At 42.3% G+C, this 15947-nt stretch overlaps 1 protein-coding gene across 1 annotated transcript in view; it reads right to left on the bottom strand.

Moving 5' to 3' along the window:
- The window catches only part of ZNF644 (zinc finger protein 644), a 49513-nt gene that overhangs the window by 14819 nt on the left and 18747 nt on the right, over positions 1–15947 (bottom strand). The window contains exon 3 of the mRNA XM_082266016.1: positions 3054–3176. Within this exon, the coding sequence (XP_082122142.1) occupies positions 3054–3176 (123 nt within the window). The remainder of the gene's footprint in view (positions 1–3053; positions 3177–15947) is intronic.

The following is a 15947-nucleotide window of genomic DNA, read 5'->3' as shown; positions in this document are numbered from 1 at the left end:
CAGGATCACTTTTATGGTCAGCGGGAGAGGTGCCCCCCCCCCCACTTACCAGAGCTGTCAGTAGCAGGGAAAACGAGCCGATCCTCTGTGCTGATGGGCAGGAAGTCGAGCGAGGGCTATGCCCTTGGAGGACCGGAGCGACGTCAATCACCACTTCCCCCTTAAAGGGCCCTTTTTTTTTTATTGCTTTTAAGTAAATGTGAGATCTGAGGTCTTTTTGACCCCAGATCTCATATTAAAGAGGACCTGCCCTGCTTATTTTTATTACAAGGGATGTTTACATTCCTTGTAATAGGAATAAAAGTGATCAAAAAATTATGAATTTTTTTTTTTTTTTTTAAAGGGACAGTGTAAAAATAAAATAAGAAAAAATAAAATTTTAAAGCGCCCCGTCCCTTAGAGTTTGCGCGCAGAAGCGAATGCATACTCAAGTTGCGCCCACATATGTAAACCGTTTTCAAACCACACATGTGAGGTATCGACACGATCATTCGAGCAAGAGCAATAATTATAGCACTAGACCTCCTCTAACTGGTAACCTGTAGACATTTTTAAAACATTGTCTATTGAGATTTTTACGTACCAAAGTTTTTTGCCATTCCATGAGAGTGCACAATTTTAATGCATGACATGATAGGTATCAATTTACTTGGCGTAACATTATCTTTCACAATGTAGAAAAAAAAATTTGGCTAACTTTACGGTTTTCTTATTTTTTATTTAATTTTTAAAATCCCATAAAATTGCATTTGTAAGACCAATATGGTGTGACAAAGTATTTTAACGATCTCCATTTTATTCTCTAGGGTCTCTGCGAAGAAAAAAAAAATTCTAGCAAAAAATACTGATACTGACTTTTTAATACTGACTTTTAAACAAGTGTCAGAAATAGACCTGATCCTTAAGTGGTTAATGGAAGATTAAAAGAAATCGGATTAAAAGAAATTTGACATATGAAATACCTGCACTACTGTGTGGAGTATGCATGTTCTCCCTGTGCCCGCATTCGTTTCCACTGGTTTACTCACACACTCCTAAGACATGCTGGTAGGTTAACTGGCTCCTGGCTAAAATAGCCCTAGTATGTGTATGACTGAATGTGAGTTTGGGACCTTAGTTTGTAAGTTCCTTGAAAGCAGGGACCGATAGCGATACAAATGTCCATAAAAAGCGCTGCATAAATTGACGGCGCTATTGAAGTACTTGTAATAAATTTTAAAAAATTATCAAGCTCTGCTATAACCCTGGAGAGTTCAGTCATTGGCCTTATTATGGCACTGCCTCCAGAACTAAACTTCTAAGAAGTCGACCCACTAGTAAAAGAAGGGCAGGGCTGTCATTCGCTTGTGTCTGAGAGTTCCTTCCCTGCGGCTAGCATACAGAGAAGAACCTTCATAAAATCAGCACCAGCAGGAACTGAAAGTGCAAGAAGCCCCAAAAGAGTAATTTTTACTGGGAGGTGGGGGGTCTGGATCACAGCCTGCACACTCCTCAAAAGAGAATGATTGTTTGTTCCTGGGCTACTGTTGTCCCTTTTAAGTTAACCCCATAGCGACATAACACATATATGCGGTGTCCAGTGAGTGGGCTTTAACCCTTAGTGACTAAGGTTAAAACAAATGTTATTGCCGAAGCACAATTTTGCAACTTTGACATGGGTGGGTTAGTAATACATATCATCGCAAATACATTGTGTATCCAAGTGGATAATCTTTTTTATCAGGACAAATTGGGCTTTTTTTTGGTGGCAAATGGTAATGTTAATCTCCAGATTTTTTTTACTATCAAAGTAAAACTGGCCTAAAAAAAAAAAAAAGTTTTTTTTTCTAATTTAGCTGTAGATTTCTTGCTGTTATCAAACTTTACTGCCTAACAACAACCCAAAATAAATTCTCCTGCTTCTGAAGATTGCAGCGATACCACAAATGTGTAGGTTAGTTGTTGTTCATACCCGTAGTAGGGCCCAGAATCAATGTTGCACGTTTATTATTTTTTTCCCCTTTTATTATTTTCACACACCTTTTTGTTTAGATCTTACTTTCCTGCATGAGGCCTTAAATATTTGGGCCCTTTCACACGAGCTGTCCAATCAGGTCCACCTGTCAGCTTTTCAGGTGGACCTGATCGGACCTTGCAGTCTCCTCAGTCGATCGGCCTATGTCAGCGGACATCCGACACTGTTCGATCCTGCCCGCAAAATCCAGATGGATGGTGGTCCTATTATCCATCCACCTGTTGGATCGGATGAAAAATGGAGAGATGGTCTGTTTCCATCCAATTGCCCTATAGAGGAGAGTGGGACTGTGTCCATGTCCACGCCGCATAGCGTATCAATCCCCCGATGAGCAAGTGGAATCTGTTGCACAGAGCCGCCCCTGTGAAAGGAGCCTTTGTATGTGTATACCCTCCTCTGCTACATCAGATCTACACATTGGATTTTTTACTGAATGCATTCAGTTAAACCTTCTCCATGTAGCCCCCCCCCAAATACTTACCTGAGCCTGATCTCGATCCAGCAATTAACACAAGAGCATCAGCTCTCTTGGCTCGCTCTCCTCATTGAACAGAGAGGCACCAGAGGGAGCCATTGGCTCCTGCTGCTGTCAATCACAGCCAGTGAGGAGACATGAGGGCGTGGCCAAGCCACCATGCTGTGTCTCAATGGACACACCGAGCCAGCTTGGAAATGAATGCACACAAGTGCCCCCATAGCAAGCAGCTTACTACGGGGGCTGTCGACGACTGGGGGGGGGGGGGGTGAGTCGGGCTGCTCTGTCAAAACCATTGCACAGAGCAGGTAAATATAACATGTTTGTTTTTGTTAATACAAATTGTGGCTTTAGAATTTAACAATTCTTGTGCAAAAGTTACAGATTTCCTATTGACAGTATAGTGGTATAACGTCGTATGGTAATTTTCTATGCATACTATTTAGTAAAGTTGATTCTAAATAAAGTTTATTTTTAATGCAGCAATGCAGTCTTAAAAGTTTCTTTAGGAGGTTCTTGTTTGTAAATTACTATTTATGCCAGAAGGCTCTTTGCACGGCATACCTGTTCCAGTCAAAAGACCAGCACTCTTCTTTCGGGAATATGCACGCAAATGGTTTGACAGGCTAACTGCACTTGTAAAGGTTGTATTGCAGTTCAAACAAGTCCTAAGCTTTGCCGACATACCTACAAATTAAAAATCATACAAAACGAAAAACATTTAAATACAAATCTATCCCAAAAACATCTATAATATGATACAATTATATAAATAAAAAATATGCAAATACAAAACGATCCTGAAAACATTTACAATATGATACCCTTACATTCGGGTATATTTTTAAGTATGCTAGAAAGACAGAAAATGAAAACTCTGTTCATCTAGTTGGAAATTTTGTGGCCCTGTAACCTTCTGTGGACCTGAAGCTGAACTCTGGGCACAAAAACATTCAAATTTAAACATATTCTTCAATAGCCACAAATGATAGGAATCCACTTTGTGTGCGCCCAATGCCTTTGAAAACCCAAATAGAATATAAAAAGGTAGCAGTGACGTAATCAATATGCTATGCTACCTTTAAATGATTGGGCACCGGCTAAAAGAGCGCCTGTAGGGATATCCACCCGTATAAGTTCTCCCCACTAGCTAAACTCCAAGCAATAGAGAGAACAAAAGAGCAAAAAGGAGGGACATGTGTCCTGCACTGTAGAAAATGGATTTTACTGCAAGGAGAACAGGAGGCAGGGTCTGAAAGTAGTATATTACATATTTATTGCGGAAAAAAAAACAAAGAAAAAAAAACAAACTGCAACTGACATGTGGCAGATAAAAACAATGCTCTTTCAATCTCTTATTGAGTAGCTCATGTATGTGTCTATACCAGCTATACACAATTGCTGCACTTATTCTGGGGCTCCTGACATTCTAATTGAAGGCTCCTGACATTCTAATTGGACTTTACAGACTTTATGCTAATCTAAAATCTTATTGTGTACACTAGCCACCTCTTAGCTTCAAATACACACCTACATTTTTAAAGGATTTTACTGGTAGGTCTACAGTTTCGTTTTGCAAATCATACAGCACAGACACAGGCTTCTTAGTTCTCCTTTACCAAAAAACTGCCTATGCAGATATGGGACGTTCGTAGATGAAAATTTGTGCAGCATTTAACCAAAATTGAATAACGCCCCTGCCATAGGAGTAGGCCCATTAAAGTCTCTCTTTTTAAAAAAAAAAAAAAAAAAGAAACAAACATGATATACTTTCCTGGCCCAGATCCTCCTCTTCTCCGGTCCCTCTTCTGTGCTCCTGGCCCCTCCCTACTGTTGAGTGCCCCCACAGCAGGTAGCTTGCTATGGGGGCACCTGAGCCGAGTCACAGTTTCCTGTGTCCATTCAGACATGGAGCCGTGACCCGGCCCCACCCCCTCCCTCTCCTGATTGGATGGCTGACTGCAGCAGGGGCCAATCGCACCATGCTGTTATCTCAGCCAATGAGGGGAGTTCCGAGCAACTGGGAAAAACTCCTGCAACATCGCTGGATAAAGATGGGTTTAGGTAAGTATTAGGGGGGCTGCTGCACACAGAAGGTTTTTTATCTTAATGCAAAGAATGCATTAAGATAGAAAAAAAGCCTTCTGCCTTTACAATCTCTTTAACTGGTTGCCGACCGCCGAACGACGCTATACGTCGGCAGTCAGCCCCGGCCAGGCAAAATGACGTATATATACGTCACTAGCCTGTCACTTCCTTGTGAGCCAATAGCGGTAGAGCACGCGCCCGCCCCTGCTCGTTCCCTGGGAAGTCAGTGCGTGTGACCGGAGGACCCGATGTCCATCGGTCACTCGCGATCGTCCGCCGTGAAGGGAGAAAGGCAGGCGGCTAATGTAAACAAGATGGTGATCATACGGTTCTACTATGTAGGACCGTTGATCACTGTTCCTACACTAGTAGCCATGTCCAATCACAGTAAAAAGCACGCCCCTAGGGACACACTTAACCTCTCCTTCCCCAATAAAGTTAACCCCTTCCCTGCCAGTGTCATTTTGCAGTAACAGTGCATATGTATAGCACTGATTACTGCAGTAATGTCACTGGTAACCCCAAAAGTGTAAAAAAAAAAAAAAAAAAAAAAAAAAAAAAAAAAAAATCAAAAAAAAAAAAATCGCAGATCGCCGCCATTACGCGTTAAAAAAAAAAAACAACAAAAATTACAAAAATCTTTCCCTTAGTTAGTAAACGCAATAACTTTTGCGCAAACCAATCAAAATACGCTTTTTGCGATTTTTTTTTACCAAAATTATGTAGCAGAAAACAAATTGGCCAAAAATGTTAAAAAATTTTGATTTTTACATTTTTTTGGGGGGAATTTCATATAAAAAAAAATGTGAAAAATATTGTTTTTGCAAAACTTACGCTCTTTTTTTGTTTATAGCGCAAAAAGTAAAAATCGCACAGGTGATCAAATACCATCAAAAGAAAGCTCTGTTTGTGGGGAAAAAAAGGGACATCAAATTCGTTTAGGTACAGCGTCGCACGACCGCGCAATTGTCCGTTAATGTCACGCAGTAAAAAAAAAAAAAAAAAAACCCTGGTCAGGAAGGGGGTAAAATTTTCCGGGGCTTATGTGGTTACATACCTCAAAGCATGACTGGAAAACTCCCAAGATGTTGCTAGGACATTGCTAAGAGGCGCACTTATACTGGTCACTTTCACCATCACAAGAGTTAGCTCTTTCTCATATTCAAACCCTCACATATGCTTTGACTAATAGCTGGGTCTCCATTGACAACATCCTAGGAATTTTCTTGGAGCTTTCCAATTAGGCTTTATGAAGTACGTAAATGGCCTATACCTATAGCAAAAGGTATTCAAAATTAGTCAAAGCTGCAGTTTTTTTTTTTAATCTACAGACTTCCTACAGCAGTTTTTTGGTAAAGGTGAACTAGCCCTTCAAATTATGACTTGGACATCCAAAAGCAGTCAAACTGAGGGGTGTGCAACAGAGCAAACAGCTGCAGCAGGCCCACATAAACTGGTCAAGGAGGGCTCAATATACTCAATGATAAACTTGTAGCACCTTACACCCAAACCTGACATCAGAGGAGGTCTGAACATCCACCATGTAGAACAAACGCTTAACCTCTTTACCACCTCTTCTGTGAGCTAAATGGTGGTGGTGGCATACACACTGGCAGCAGTACAGCTGCTCTATTGCTTTCACAAGCCTCTACAAGTCTTGCCCTCCCCCTCCAATAACAGCCCTCCGTGCACACATCGCTGCGCCCATCAGCAAACCCAGGACTGGCATGGTGGGTGCTACTCTCCCCATACTAATGATCTGGAAGCAACATTTAAAAAAAGTGACTTTTCTCAGCCGCTATGGCCAGGGAAGAAGCTACTAGAGTATGATCTCTGATCTTTTAGCTTCATTTGAGACACCTAATTCAATAAAGAGAATCTGTCAAAAAAAAGTGTGATGGAAAATAAATTTTAGTGAAAAATATCTTTTTAATAAGTGTAAAAAAAGATTAAAGTTTCACACTAGCTCTTGAAAACGCCCAACAGTGAGAGCAATAATTCCAGACCAATTCTTTACAGTCAACTCTAAAGTTATGACCTTTAGGGGCTTTAAAAAGGGTCACCTCTGGAAAATATAGGGTTCCAAATTTTGTTGCCATTTCATGCAATTTTAACTAGTTCCCTCCTGTCCTATAGTCAAATGACAGCCGGGCAGGACCTTCGTCGTTCTGGGTGGAAGTCTATTGAAACCAGAAAATCCCCCAAAAGGATGGAGGCATTTACAAATTTAGCATTTACTATACAAAACTTGTGAACCCATTAAAAAAAAGTTCAGTGCCTTCCGATCTAGAAAGGCCCGAAATGCTCAATTCAGTTTTGGGATTGTAAAGTGGTTCCAATAGAACCCTTGAAAGCATTCTCTTAGTGGTGCAGTAGTAATCACTTTCTGGCTCAAAAACTGTTGGAACAGCACAAAGAAGATCTGTCCACAGTGACGCAGAAGGCGGCAGAGGCATTAGCTTCATTCTTGGCTGGTTTGGAAGGCCATATCTTCATTGGAAAGGGAAAAGAGGAACCCTTCATAACCTCTGAAGTACAGGTGGAGACATTATCTTCTGGAAGGGGACAGTAAATTCCAGTTGACAATGGACAGAGAAAGCAATAAGGATGGAGCTTAGTCCTGACAGTAACGGTTTGATAAACTGCCATAGAAACAACTGTAGGTTGCATGGCAGGGTCTGCCAGAGCAGAGATAGCCTTAAAGTGGACGTAAACCTGCTTATATACCCAGTGAAGTGAACAGCCTCAGATGATACACAAAGATGAAAAAAATCTTTAAGTTTTATTTGTATATCTGCTGTCTTCAACTTTCTACACTGTTTAGAAAGTAAATATCGTGTTAGAATTTTTTCTTCCCGATCAAGTACTGGGTGTGGATTCTTGGCATACACTGTGTGACAGCCGATTGGCGGAAAGGCACACTCTTTCGCTCTCCCCCCCCCCCCCCATATAGGAGGTATAGGAAAGAAGAAACATTTAGAGCGGTGAATTGGCCAGCTCTCTGTTACTCTCTATGCACCTACCCCGAGATACATTTCCAGCTGCTTTTATCTCCCGTGTCAGAGAACTTGTCAGAAGATATGCTGATAACAGAGCAGCAGAAAGACACAGAACTTAGGGCTTTGTAGAAAGATAAGTAAACACTACAGATACATGTGCCCAGGTCAAGTTGAATTAATGGGGTTTTACATCCACTTTATGGAGGGCCCCTAAACATCTTATCCACCAAATCTTTAAACATAGGATTATCCTCCACAGGGGCCATGAAGGTATTTTTAGGGTAAAAGGGCTGGATCTTCCATGGAACTGCCCATTTTAAAAATAAACTTTCAATGAAATACCTCCAGGTGAAAGGTTTGGGGGGGGAAATCTCATCGCTTACTAGACACCTTAGCGCAAACAGACTCTGGCCGCCTCAAACTGAAAACAGGAGCGAAGAGTGCACAGTTTTAATCCGCATAGCAATAGTCTCTTTAGGTTTTGGATCAATTTCTGTAGCAGGTGAAGATTTTTCTTCAGCAGATGCCTCCTCCTTTGTTACCATGTTTGGCCCAAGATGCTGTCAAAAAATTCCTCTCAGACAGGAAGAATGAGGCAGGTGTGGCCACTCCTTAGAGGCACAAACTGAAAAAGTTTCTCCTCCACTGCAAAGTGCAGGTAGTGCTGATAAAGCGGAAATATAGGGGTGTGGAGGTGGACATCGATATCCACTAAGGTCGGCCATAGACATTTCGAAACTGGGCCAGTTCAGTAGGAACCGGGCGAGATACGAGCCATGTATGAGCAAGTTTCCCAAATGGGTGTCACATCGTCATTTGGCTTGGGCACTGAACTGGTTTGGAATAGTAACCAGGAAAGCTTTCTTGGATCTAGAACAAGGGCAATGACCCCGAGTGAGCATTCGTTTCTGTGCTGTAAGCACATTTGAAAATAATGAAGCAAAAAAATGGCAAGATGCAAAACTTCAGCTTGTAGCCCCTGGACACAACCTTTTGAACGCAGACATCAGATATCTCAGGCCCATACGGTTACAAAGTCCAAGTGTACCCTCCCTTGCAGAAGTGCGGGAACTCCTTCGTTGGGAAGGTTTGTTGCCTGGCTTGCAAGCTTGGGCCTCCAAGACCTTCTCTTTAGGGTTTTGTGTTTCGCCCTGGAGTTCTTCCTAACCCTTCTTGGTTACACTTTTTGACTTTTTTGAGGTGGTAAGAATGCTCTCCACTTTTGGAAAAATGTATCTACAGCATGACCTAAGAGGCATTCACCCTTAAAAGGCATACGTTCTAACTGCTTTTTGCAGGGGAGCTCGGCTGACCAGCATTTAAACCACAGCACTCGCTTCATGTGCAAAATTTCCCATCCACACAAAAGTGCAACGCTTCAGAGAAAAGCTCCAAGTGATGCTACAGGGCATGAGTTTAAAGTTACAACCCAATAAAACCCAATATGTGTAGCACAACTTTAATCTTCGTATGTAGGTGCACCTGGTGTGCATCCCTATATTCATACAGTATGTGGGGTTTTAAAACATTTTGTTCAATTAATTTAATTAAACTAACTTTATCACATAAGGGGCTGAAAGCCACTGAAGAGAGGCAGGTACTCATTCCAGACACTCGTGAGGCCCCATTAGTAATGTTAGGTCAAGGATGCAGAGTGCAAATGGTACAAAAAGAAAAACCGAGGAAAAGGCGCCATTATAAAGCAAAATTCTAACTCTGGGATGTAGTAACCATCTCCTAAAAGGCATCAAGGGGCCAGCTTAGTTTTCACAGGGGAAAGACAGCTATTACCAGCTGATTTGTAGGTCAGGAAATCCCTCTAGAGAAAAAAAGGGATGCCAAGAGGTACCATGTACCACAAGGGTGAATTCTAGTGAAGGGAATAATTCTACAGAAGTGAGCGAGTTATGACAGGGAACCATTCCAGCACATCATATGGACAAGGGCAAGGGGTACTAGGATATAGAAAATCAAGCAAAATAAGTAGAGATGCATTGTTTTGTGCAAAAAAAAAAAAAGATTTTTGGTTGGAGCCGCTGTACTAACAATTTGATGTTAGTACAACAATCTCCCCTGCTGTACTGGTCAGCTGCTGGTTTTCCAGGATGCACGTACGACAGGGGGCTTCTGTCGGACCAGCTGCCATATAAACTAGCAGAATGTTGGCTGGTTTTTACTGAACCAGCTGATGTTGCCCGACAATTCAGTCCAGGATGCACTAGGCTTAAATCTCAGAACTGGATGTACAGAAATTTGGCAGATTTCTATGTAATGAATCTATGTATTTAGTATTTTGAATCAAGTTCAGCTTTAACAATGGTAAATTTTTCATCAAATTCAATTCTTTAAAAAAGTAAATACAAGGATTTAAATATATGGCTAAAGTCACGCATGGGCTAAGTTAGAGATTTCTTACTTAGTATACAATATTTAAATGTTCAGAACAGAATAAAAATCTGGTTAACAAAGTGGTAATTAAAGTGTTTTACCCATAAGACTGTAAAAAGGCGCAGTACTAAATTAGTTTGCTGATGAAGGCTGGGAGAAAAGGTGGTAAAAACACACAACCAAACAGCTGTTAGACAAAACATTTTATTCAGTGCCTTATGTTTATTACTCTAGATGCGAAACCAATAATGAAAGTTAATGATTTGAAGTTTTTTTTTTACAAAAATCTTTGTGCTAAACAAATGATCAACAAACTAGATTCAGTGTGTCACAGATCAAAGCAACGCTAACCTGAAGCACTTTTTGCAACCAATTTTAAATCTCACAAAAGCTAAGGTTTTCAGTTAAATCTTAAGCCAGCCGATCTATATATGGGATAGCTGTTGTATACAAGTTGATCTATTGATCAACTTGTGTACAGCTAGCCTATCGGGTTATTTCCAAACGATCAATGCCTCCGGATGTAGCCGGCAACACTTCACTGTTCATTGTAGAACACAATAGCACTGTGGGAATGATTCCCCCATCAGCACAGATTGTGTTATGGGGGGGAATTGATTTGTACTTTTCTTTCAAAACGCTATTCAAAAAAATGGATAATGCATGGCCTGCCTTATGAAACTGAAAAGGAAATTTAACCACCTCTTCCCCGGCCTATTATAATCGGTGGCCTGGTGCTAGAAATATTGCTCTATGGCACACATAGCTATATGCAAAGTGTATCACAATCATTGTTTGTATGCACAGGCCCAAACATTCTGTGCTTGGGTGTAACTTTAAAAAATTTACTTTTTTTTTTATTTTAACAACTTTTTTTTTCCCCATTACATAGAAGACAAAAAGTCCCCTGTGATAATTTTTTGGTGACAAGTTCTCTTTAACAAGACATGCAGGGTCTTAAAAGAAAATTTTTGAAGGATAAATTTGTGTATAGCTAGCATAAGTGAGAGCAGGTAGCTTGTGTCAAGCTACCTGCCTATGAAAAGAGAATCTGTCATGCATATTATAATATAATCCTGTCTAAAAATCTACAAAACCGCATTTTAGGTCTTTAAAAAAAAAAAAAAAAAAAATTTCTAATAAAAATTTGGATCCCTGAGTCTGATATGTACCAGATTCAACCTCTAATAGTATCTCTTTTGTCTGTTATTCTCAGAGTAGATAAGATATTTTGTGCCCTAACCATATATACTAGAGTATAAGCAGACCCGATTATAAGCCAAGGCACCTAAATTTTACCACAAAAAAGTGGGAAAACTTATTGACTCGAGTATAAGCCTAGGGTGGGAAATGCAGCAGCTACTGGACCCAACTGGACCACCATGAGACACAAAACAGGGGTTGCGAGCATGGTACAGGAGATAAAGGGCTATGGGCATGGCACAAGAGATGGCACAGGCATTGCACAAGAGATAGTACAGGCATGGCACAGGAGATGCAGTGCTCCAGGCATGATACAGAAGAATGTCCTGTACCATGCCACAAGCACTGCATGAGGAAATGCAGAGCCTGCGGAGGAGTCACACTTACCTGTAGGTGAGGCGTCTTACATTTAAAAATAGCGCGGCCTGCGCCAACACGTCACAGCGCATGCGCCGCCGATGCTGGGGAAAGCCTTTACACGTTTGGCTATTCCTAGGCAGGCGGCGCACGCGTGGTGACGTGTTGGCGCCGGGCGGCGCCATTTTTAAAAGTTAAGCGAGACCGTGATTCGAGTATAAGCCGAGGGGGGCTTTTTCAGCATAAAAAAACATGCTGGAAAAAGTCTGCTTATACTCGAGTATATACGGTAGCTGGTTATTTAAATTTACCACTGCATATAGATATTCAAGAATAGTCTTGTCTTTTTTTTTTTTTTTTTTTAAACTTTACATCGGAACTAAATTAAACATCACACTTTGAGGATTTTTTCTGATTATTCAACAAAAATCAACAATCGGCCAAATAATCATTATGATAATAGTTAGTTGCAGCCTTAGAAGTAATTGAGTGCCTGACTTATGATGACTTGTCATTGTCTTTCTGCAGCTGTTCTGTGGCGTGTTTCCCCTTACCTCTATGCCTGCCTGAGAAAAAAAAAAAAAAAACAGTGCTCTTACTACACTGCCTTGCCACTGCTTTACTGCAGGGCTTGACATATTTGCCTGAAATCTAGGAGCCAGCTAAAAAAGTTAGGAGCCAGTTTTTTTTTTTAACTAACAACCAAGCTTTATTTAATAAAACGGACACTAAATTTACACAAATACGACTAGAACCCCACTCTCCTCAATTGGATGGAAACAGTGTCTCTTTCCATCCGATGCCATCTGCCAAATATTTTTTTTTTTTTCAATTCTTATTAAAAAAAAAAATTATATTATATATATATATATATATATATATATATATATATATATATATATATATATATATATATATATATATATATATATATATATATATATATATATATGAAAAAATTTATTTTTTACATTTAAAAAATAAAATTAATAATAATAACCACACTCCCTGCCCACATACCTTTAAGCAAATGTAACTGGACAGGGAGATGAAGCCTGCAAAAACTTCCCTCTCATCTCCTCTTTGGAAGGAGATGGGAAGGCATTGAGAACATTGGCAGTGGAAACAGTCATTACTCCCGGCCACCACAAGAGGGCGCCAGTTCCCCATTGGAAGCCTCTCATCTCAGAAGGCCGAAAAGGCGGGGCCTCAATTTTTGGACAGCGTGGAAGTCCGTGCACTCGGGGGGGAGGTGGGGGGCGCAAAAGGGACAGGACACCTCCTGCAGGGCACCCCAGGCGCCTGGTCGCTAATTCTAGTCGCAAAGGCGACCTGGCGCCTGGGTTTTGTCGAGCCCTGCTATACTGTATTACCATCCTTTTCTGAGGAAAAGGCTCTGTCTGTGAAACGCATTGACAAATATTGAAAGGACGCTCCACTGCTTATTCCTGCACGTGCTATACAAGGTATAAGGCCAATATGGTACTTCATGTTCTTCTGAAGTGTTCTCTCTCTATATAGCGACTGTTCAATTTTTTTAAATTTTACTTCTTTTGTTTACCACCATTGTGATGTGTTTTACTGTTCTTGGGACTCGTATAATGTTTTATTTAAATACATAAAGGGAATAGATAATTTTTAATAAAATTAAACTCTAAAATGGCTTTGTAGCGATTGCATATGTTACATTTTAAAGGTTTGCTTTAAAATAGTACATTAAAAAGTTTTTTGTTTATTATGAACAGTATACAGTTTAGTTGCTTCAGTTATGTGTATTTGCATTTGTTTGAGGTGATTTACAGAAAGACTTGTCAAAATGGTAAGCGTTACTGAGAAGCTACATGCATGCACTGTAAATACCTCCTTAACTGTGCATATATTATATTAAGGCTTACCTATAGGTAAATGACAACAAAGTGGGTTTACAACCACATTAAAGGGGTTGTAAAGGTTTGTTTAAAAAACAAAAAAAAAAACAAACATGTTATATTTACCCACTCTGTGCCCTCCCCTTCGAGTGCCCCCACAGAAAGCCGCTTTCCATGGGGGCACCCATGCGGGCTCACGAGTCCCACTGCTGTTTCCATTGACACAGACAGCGGGACTCGGCCCTGCTCCAATGTCACTGGATTTGATTGACCGCAGCAGGAGCAAATGGCTCCTGCTGCTATCAATCTGTCCAATGAGGAGAGAGATGGCGTCTGGAGCCGCTGGGCTCGGGCCGATTGCTGGATCGGATGGGTTTAGGTAAGAAGAGGGGGCGCTGCAGGAAAACGGAATTTTTGTATAATCTTACCGTAAAATTCCTTTCTCTGAGTCCTCTGACAGTCGCCGCCCACTCATTCAGTCTTCACCAATGGGTATTGACCTCTTATCCATAGGAGCAAGCTAGGCACAAGACTTGTTAAAAACAAGTAATTTACATAGACACACCTATGGGGGCTGTCCCACTGGTCCAATACCCCCCTGCTATCAGCCATCCCAACTCAGTTTGGTAGGAAGCAGTTAAAGTCCAAAAAACCCCAATAGAGGGGCGGGGGCTGCGACTGTCAAGAGGACTCAGAGAAAGGAATTTTACAGTAAGATTTTACAAAAATTCAGTTTTCTCTGAGTCCTCTAACAGTCCTCGCCCACTCATTCAGTCTTCACCAATGGGATGTCCCAAAGCAGTGTAGACATGAGGGGTGGGAAACGTAACCGTCAAAGGCAACGCAGCACCCATGTCAGAGAAAGGAACCTTACGTGAACAGAAAGGTATCCTCTGGGCAACAGAAAAGCTCAACTGGAGCAACAACCCAGGAAAGCAAATAAACAAGGGAGAAACAACCCCAACAGCCAGGGACCCGCAAAACTAGGGTCCCCCTCAAGGCACTGCGGCACACAGAACTTTGCGGCCAAAGGAGGCATCTGCCGATGCCAGAACATCAAGTTTGTAGAATTTGGAAAAGGTGTGCACAGACGACCAAGTCGCAGCCTTGCACACCTGGGCCACTGAAGCCTGATGCCGGAAGGCAAAGGATGCACTCACCGTTGACAGGGATGGGTGGTACCCATTCCCTAATCGAATAGGCCTGTACAATCGTCCGTCTGATCCATTTTGAAATGGTCGCCGCAGACGCAGCCATACCCTTCAGAGGTCCCTCAGGAAGGACAAAAAGAGAATCCGACTTCCGAAAGGATTCAGTGGACGACAGGTAAACACTGACCGCCCTGACAACATCCAAGGAATGTAAGGCAAACTCCTTAGGATGTTTAGGATTCGCACAAAGCAAAGGCAAAACAATGTCCTCATTAAGGTGAAAATCAGAAACCACCTTTGGAAGGAAAGATTGGTTGGGTCGCAAGACCACCTTATCCCTATGAACCACCAGGTAAGGGGAGTGGCAAGACAAGGCCGCCAACTCCGACACTCTGCGTGCAGAAGTGATCGTCACCAGAAAAGCAACCTTTTTCGACAGCAGAGGCAAAGAAATTTCCCTGATGTTTTCAAAGGGAGGACGTTGCAAAACGGACAGAACCAAGTTAAAATCCCAAGGAGGTAGAGGCGTCCTCCGAGGAGGGGCCAAATGACGCACACCTTGAATAAAGGTGCGTATCAACAAATTAGACGCCAATGGGCGCTGGAAAAGGACGGCCAGTGCAGACAACTGACCCTTAATCGTGGCCAACGCCAGGCGCTGGTCCACACCAGTTTGTAGGAAGGCCAACACCCTCGCCGCCGAGTAGAAGCCAGGAGGGAAACCTCTGGATTCACACCAGGCAAAATAGGCCTTCCAGGTACGGTAATAGATCTTACCGGACGAGTCTTTGCTAGCCTTGAGCAAAGTAGGAATGACCTCAGAAGAGAGACCCCCGTCTCTCAGGACCTGGCTTTAAACAGCCATGCCGTTAAAGCCAGCGACTGTAAAGCAGGATGGAAGATCGGTCCCTGAGACAGCAGATTGTCTCGTAACGGTAGCCGCCATGGAGGCTCGACGGCCAGTTGAATGATGTCCGTGTACCAGGACCGGCGTGGCCAGTCCGGTGCCACCAGAATCACCAACTTTGGTTCCAAGACCAACCTGCGCAGGAACCTGGACAACAACTGAATCGGGGGAAAGGCACATATAAGACGATACCGATGCCAAGGCACCACCATCGCATCCGAGGCGTCTGCCATAGGATCGCGCGTTCTTGCCACGAACCTTCCCACCTTGTTAGCCGGGACGCGTACAGATCCACATCTGGGGGGATCCCCATTTCGCACACAGCATTCGAAACACCTCCGGGTGCAGGGACCATTCCCCCTGGTCCAGGGTCTGGCGGCTCAGATAATCGGCCTGCCAGTTCTCCACACCCGGAATGTGAACTGCCGAAATCGCCGGGACATGAGTCTTGGCCAAAGACAGAATACTGGTCACTTCCTGGGCCGCCCGGGCACTCC

Source organism: Pelophylax lessonae (genome assembly GCF_965119305.1).
Source record: "Pelophylax lessonae genome assembly, chromosome: 8".
Classification (NCBI taxonomy): domain Eukaryota; kingdom Metazoa; phylum Chordata; class Amphibia; order Anura; family Ranidae; genus Pelophylax; species Pelophylax lessonae.
This window is presented reverse-complemented; position numbering and strand designations above follow the sequence as displayed.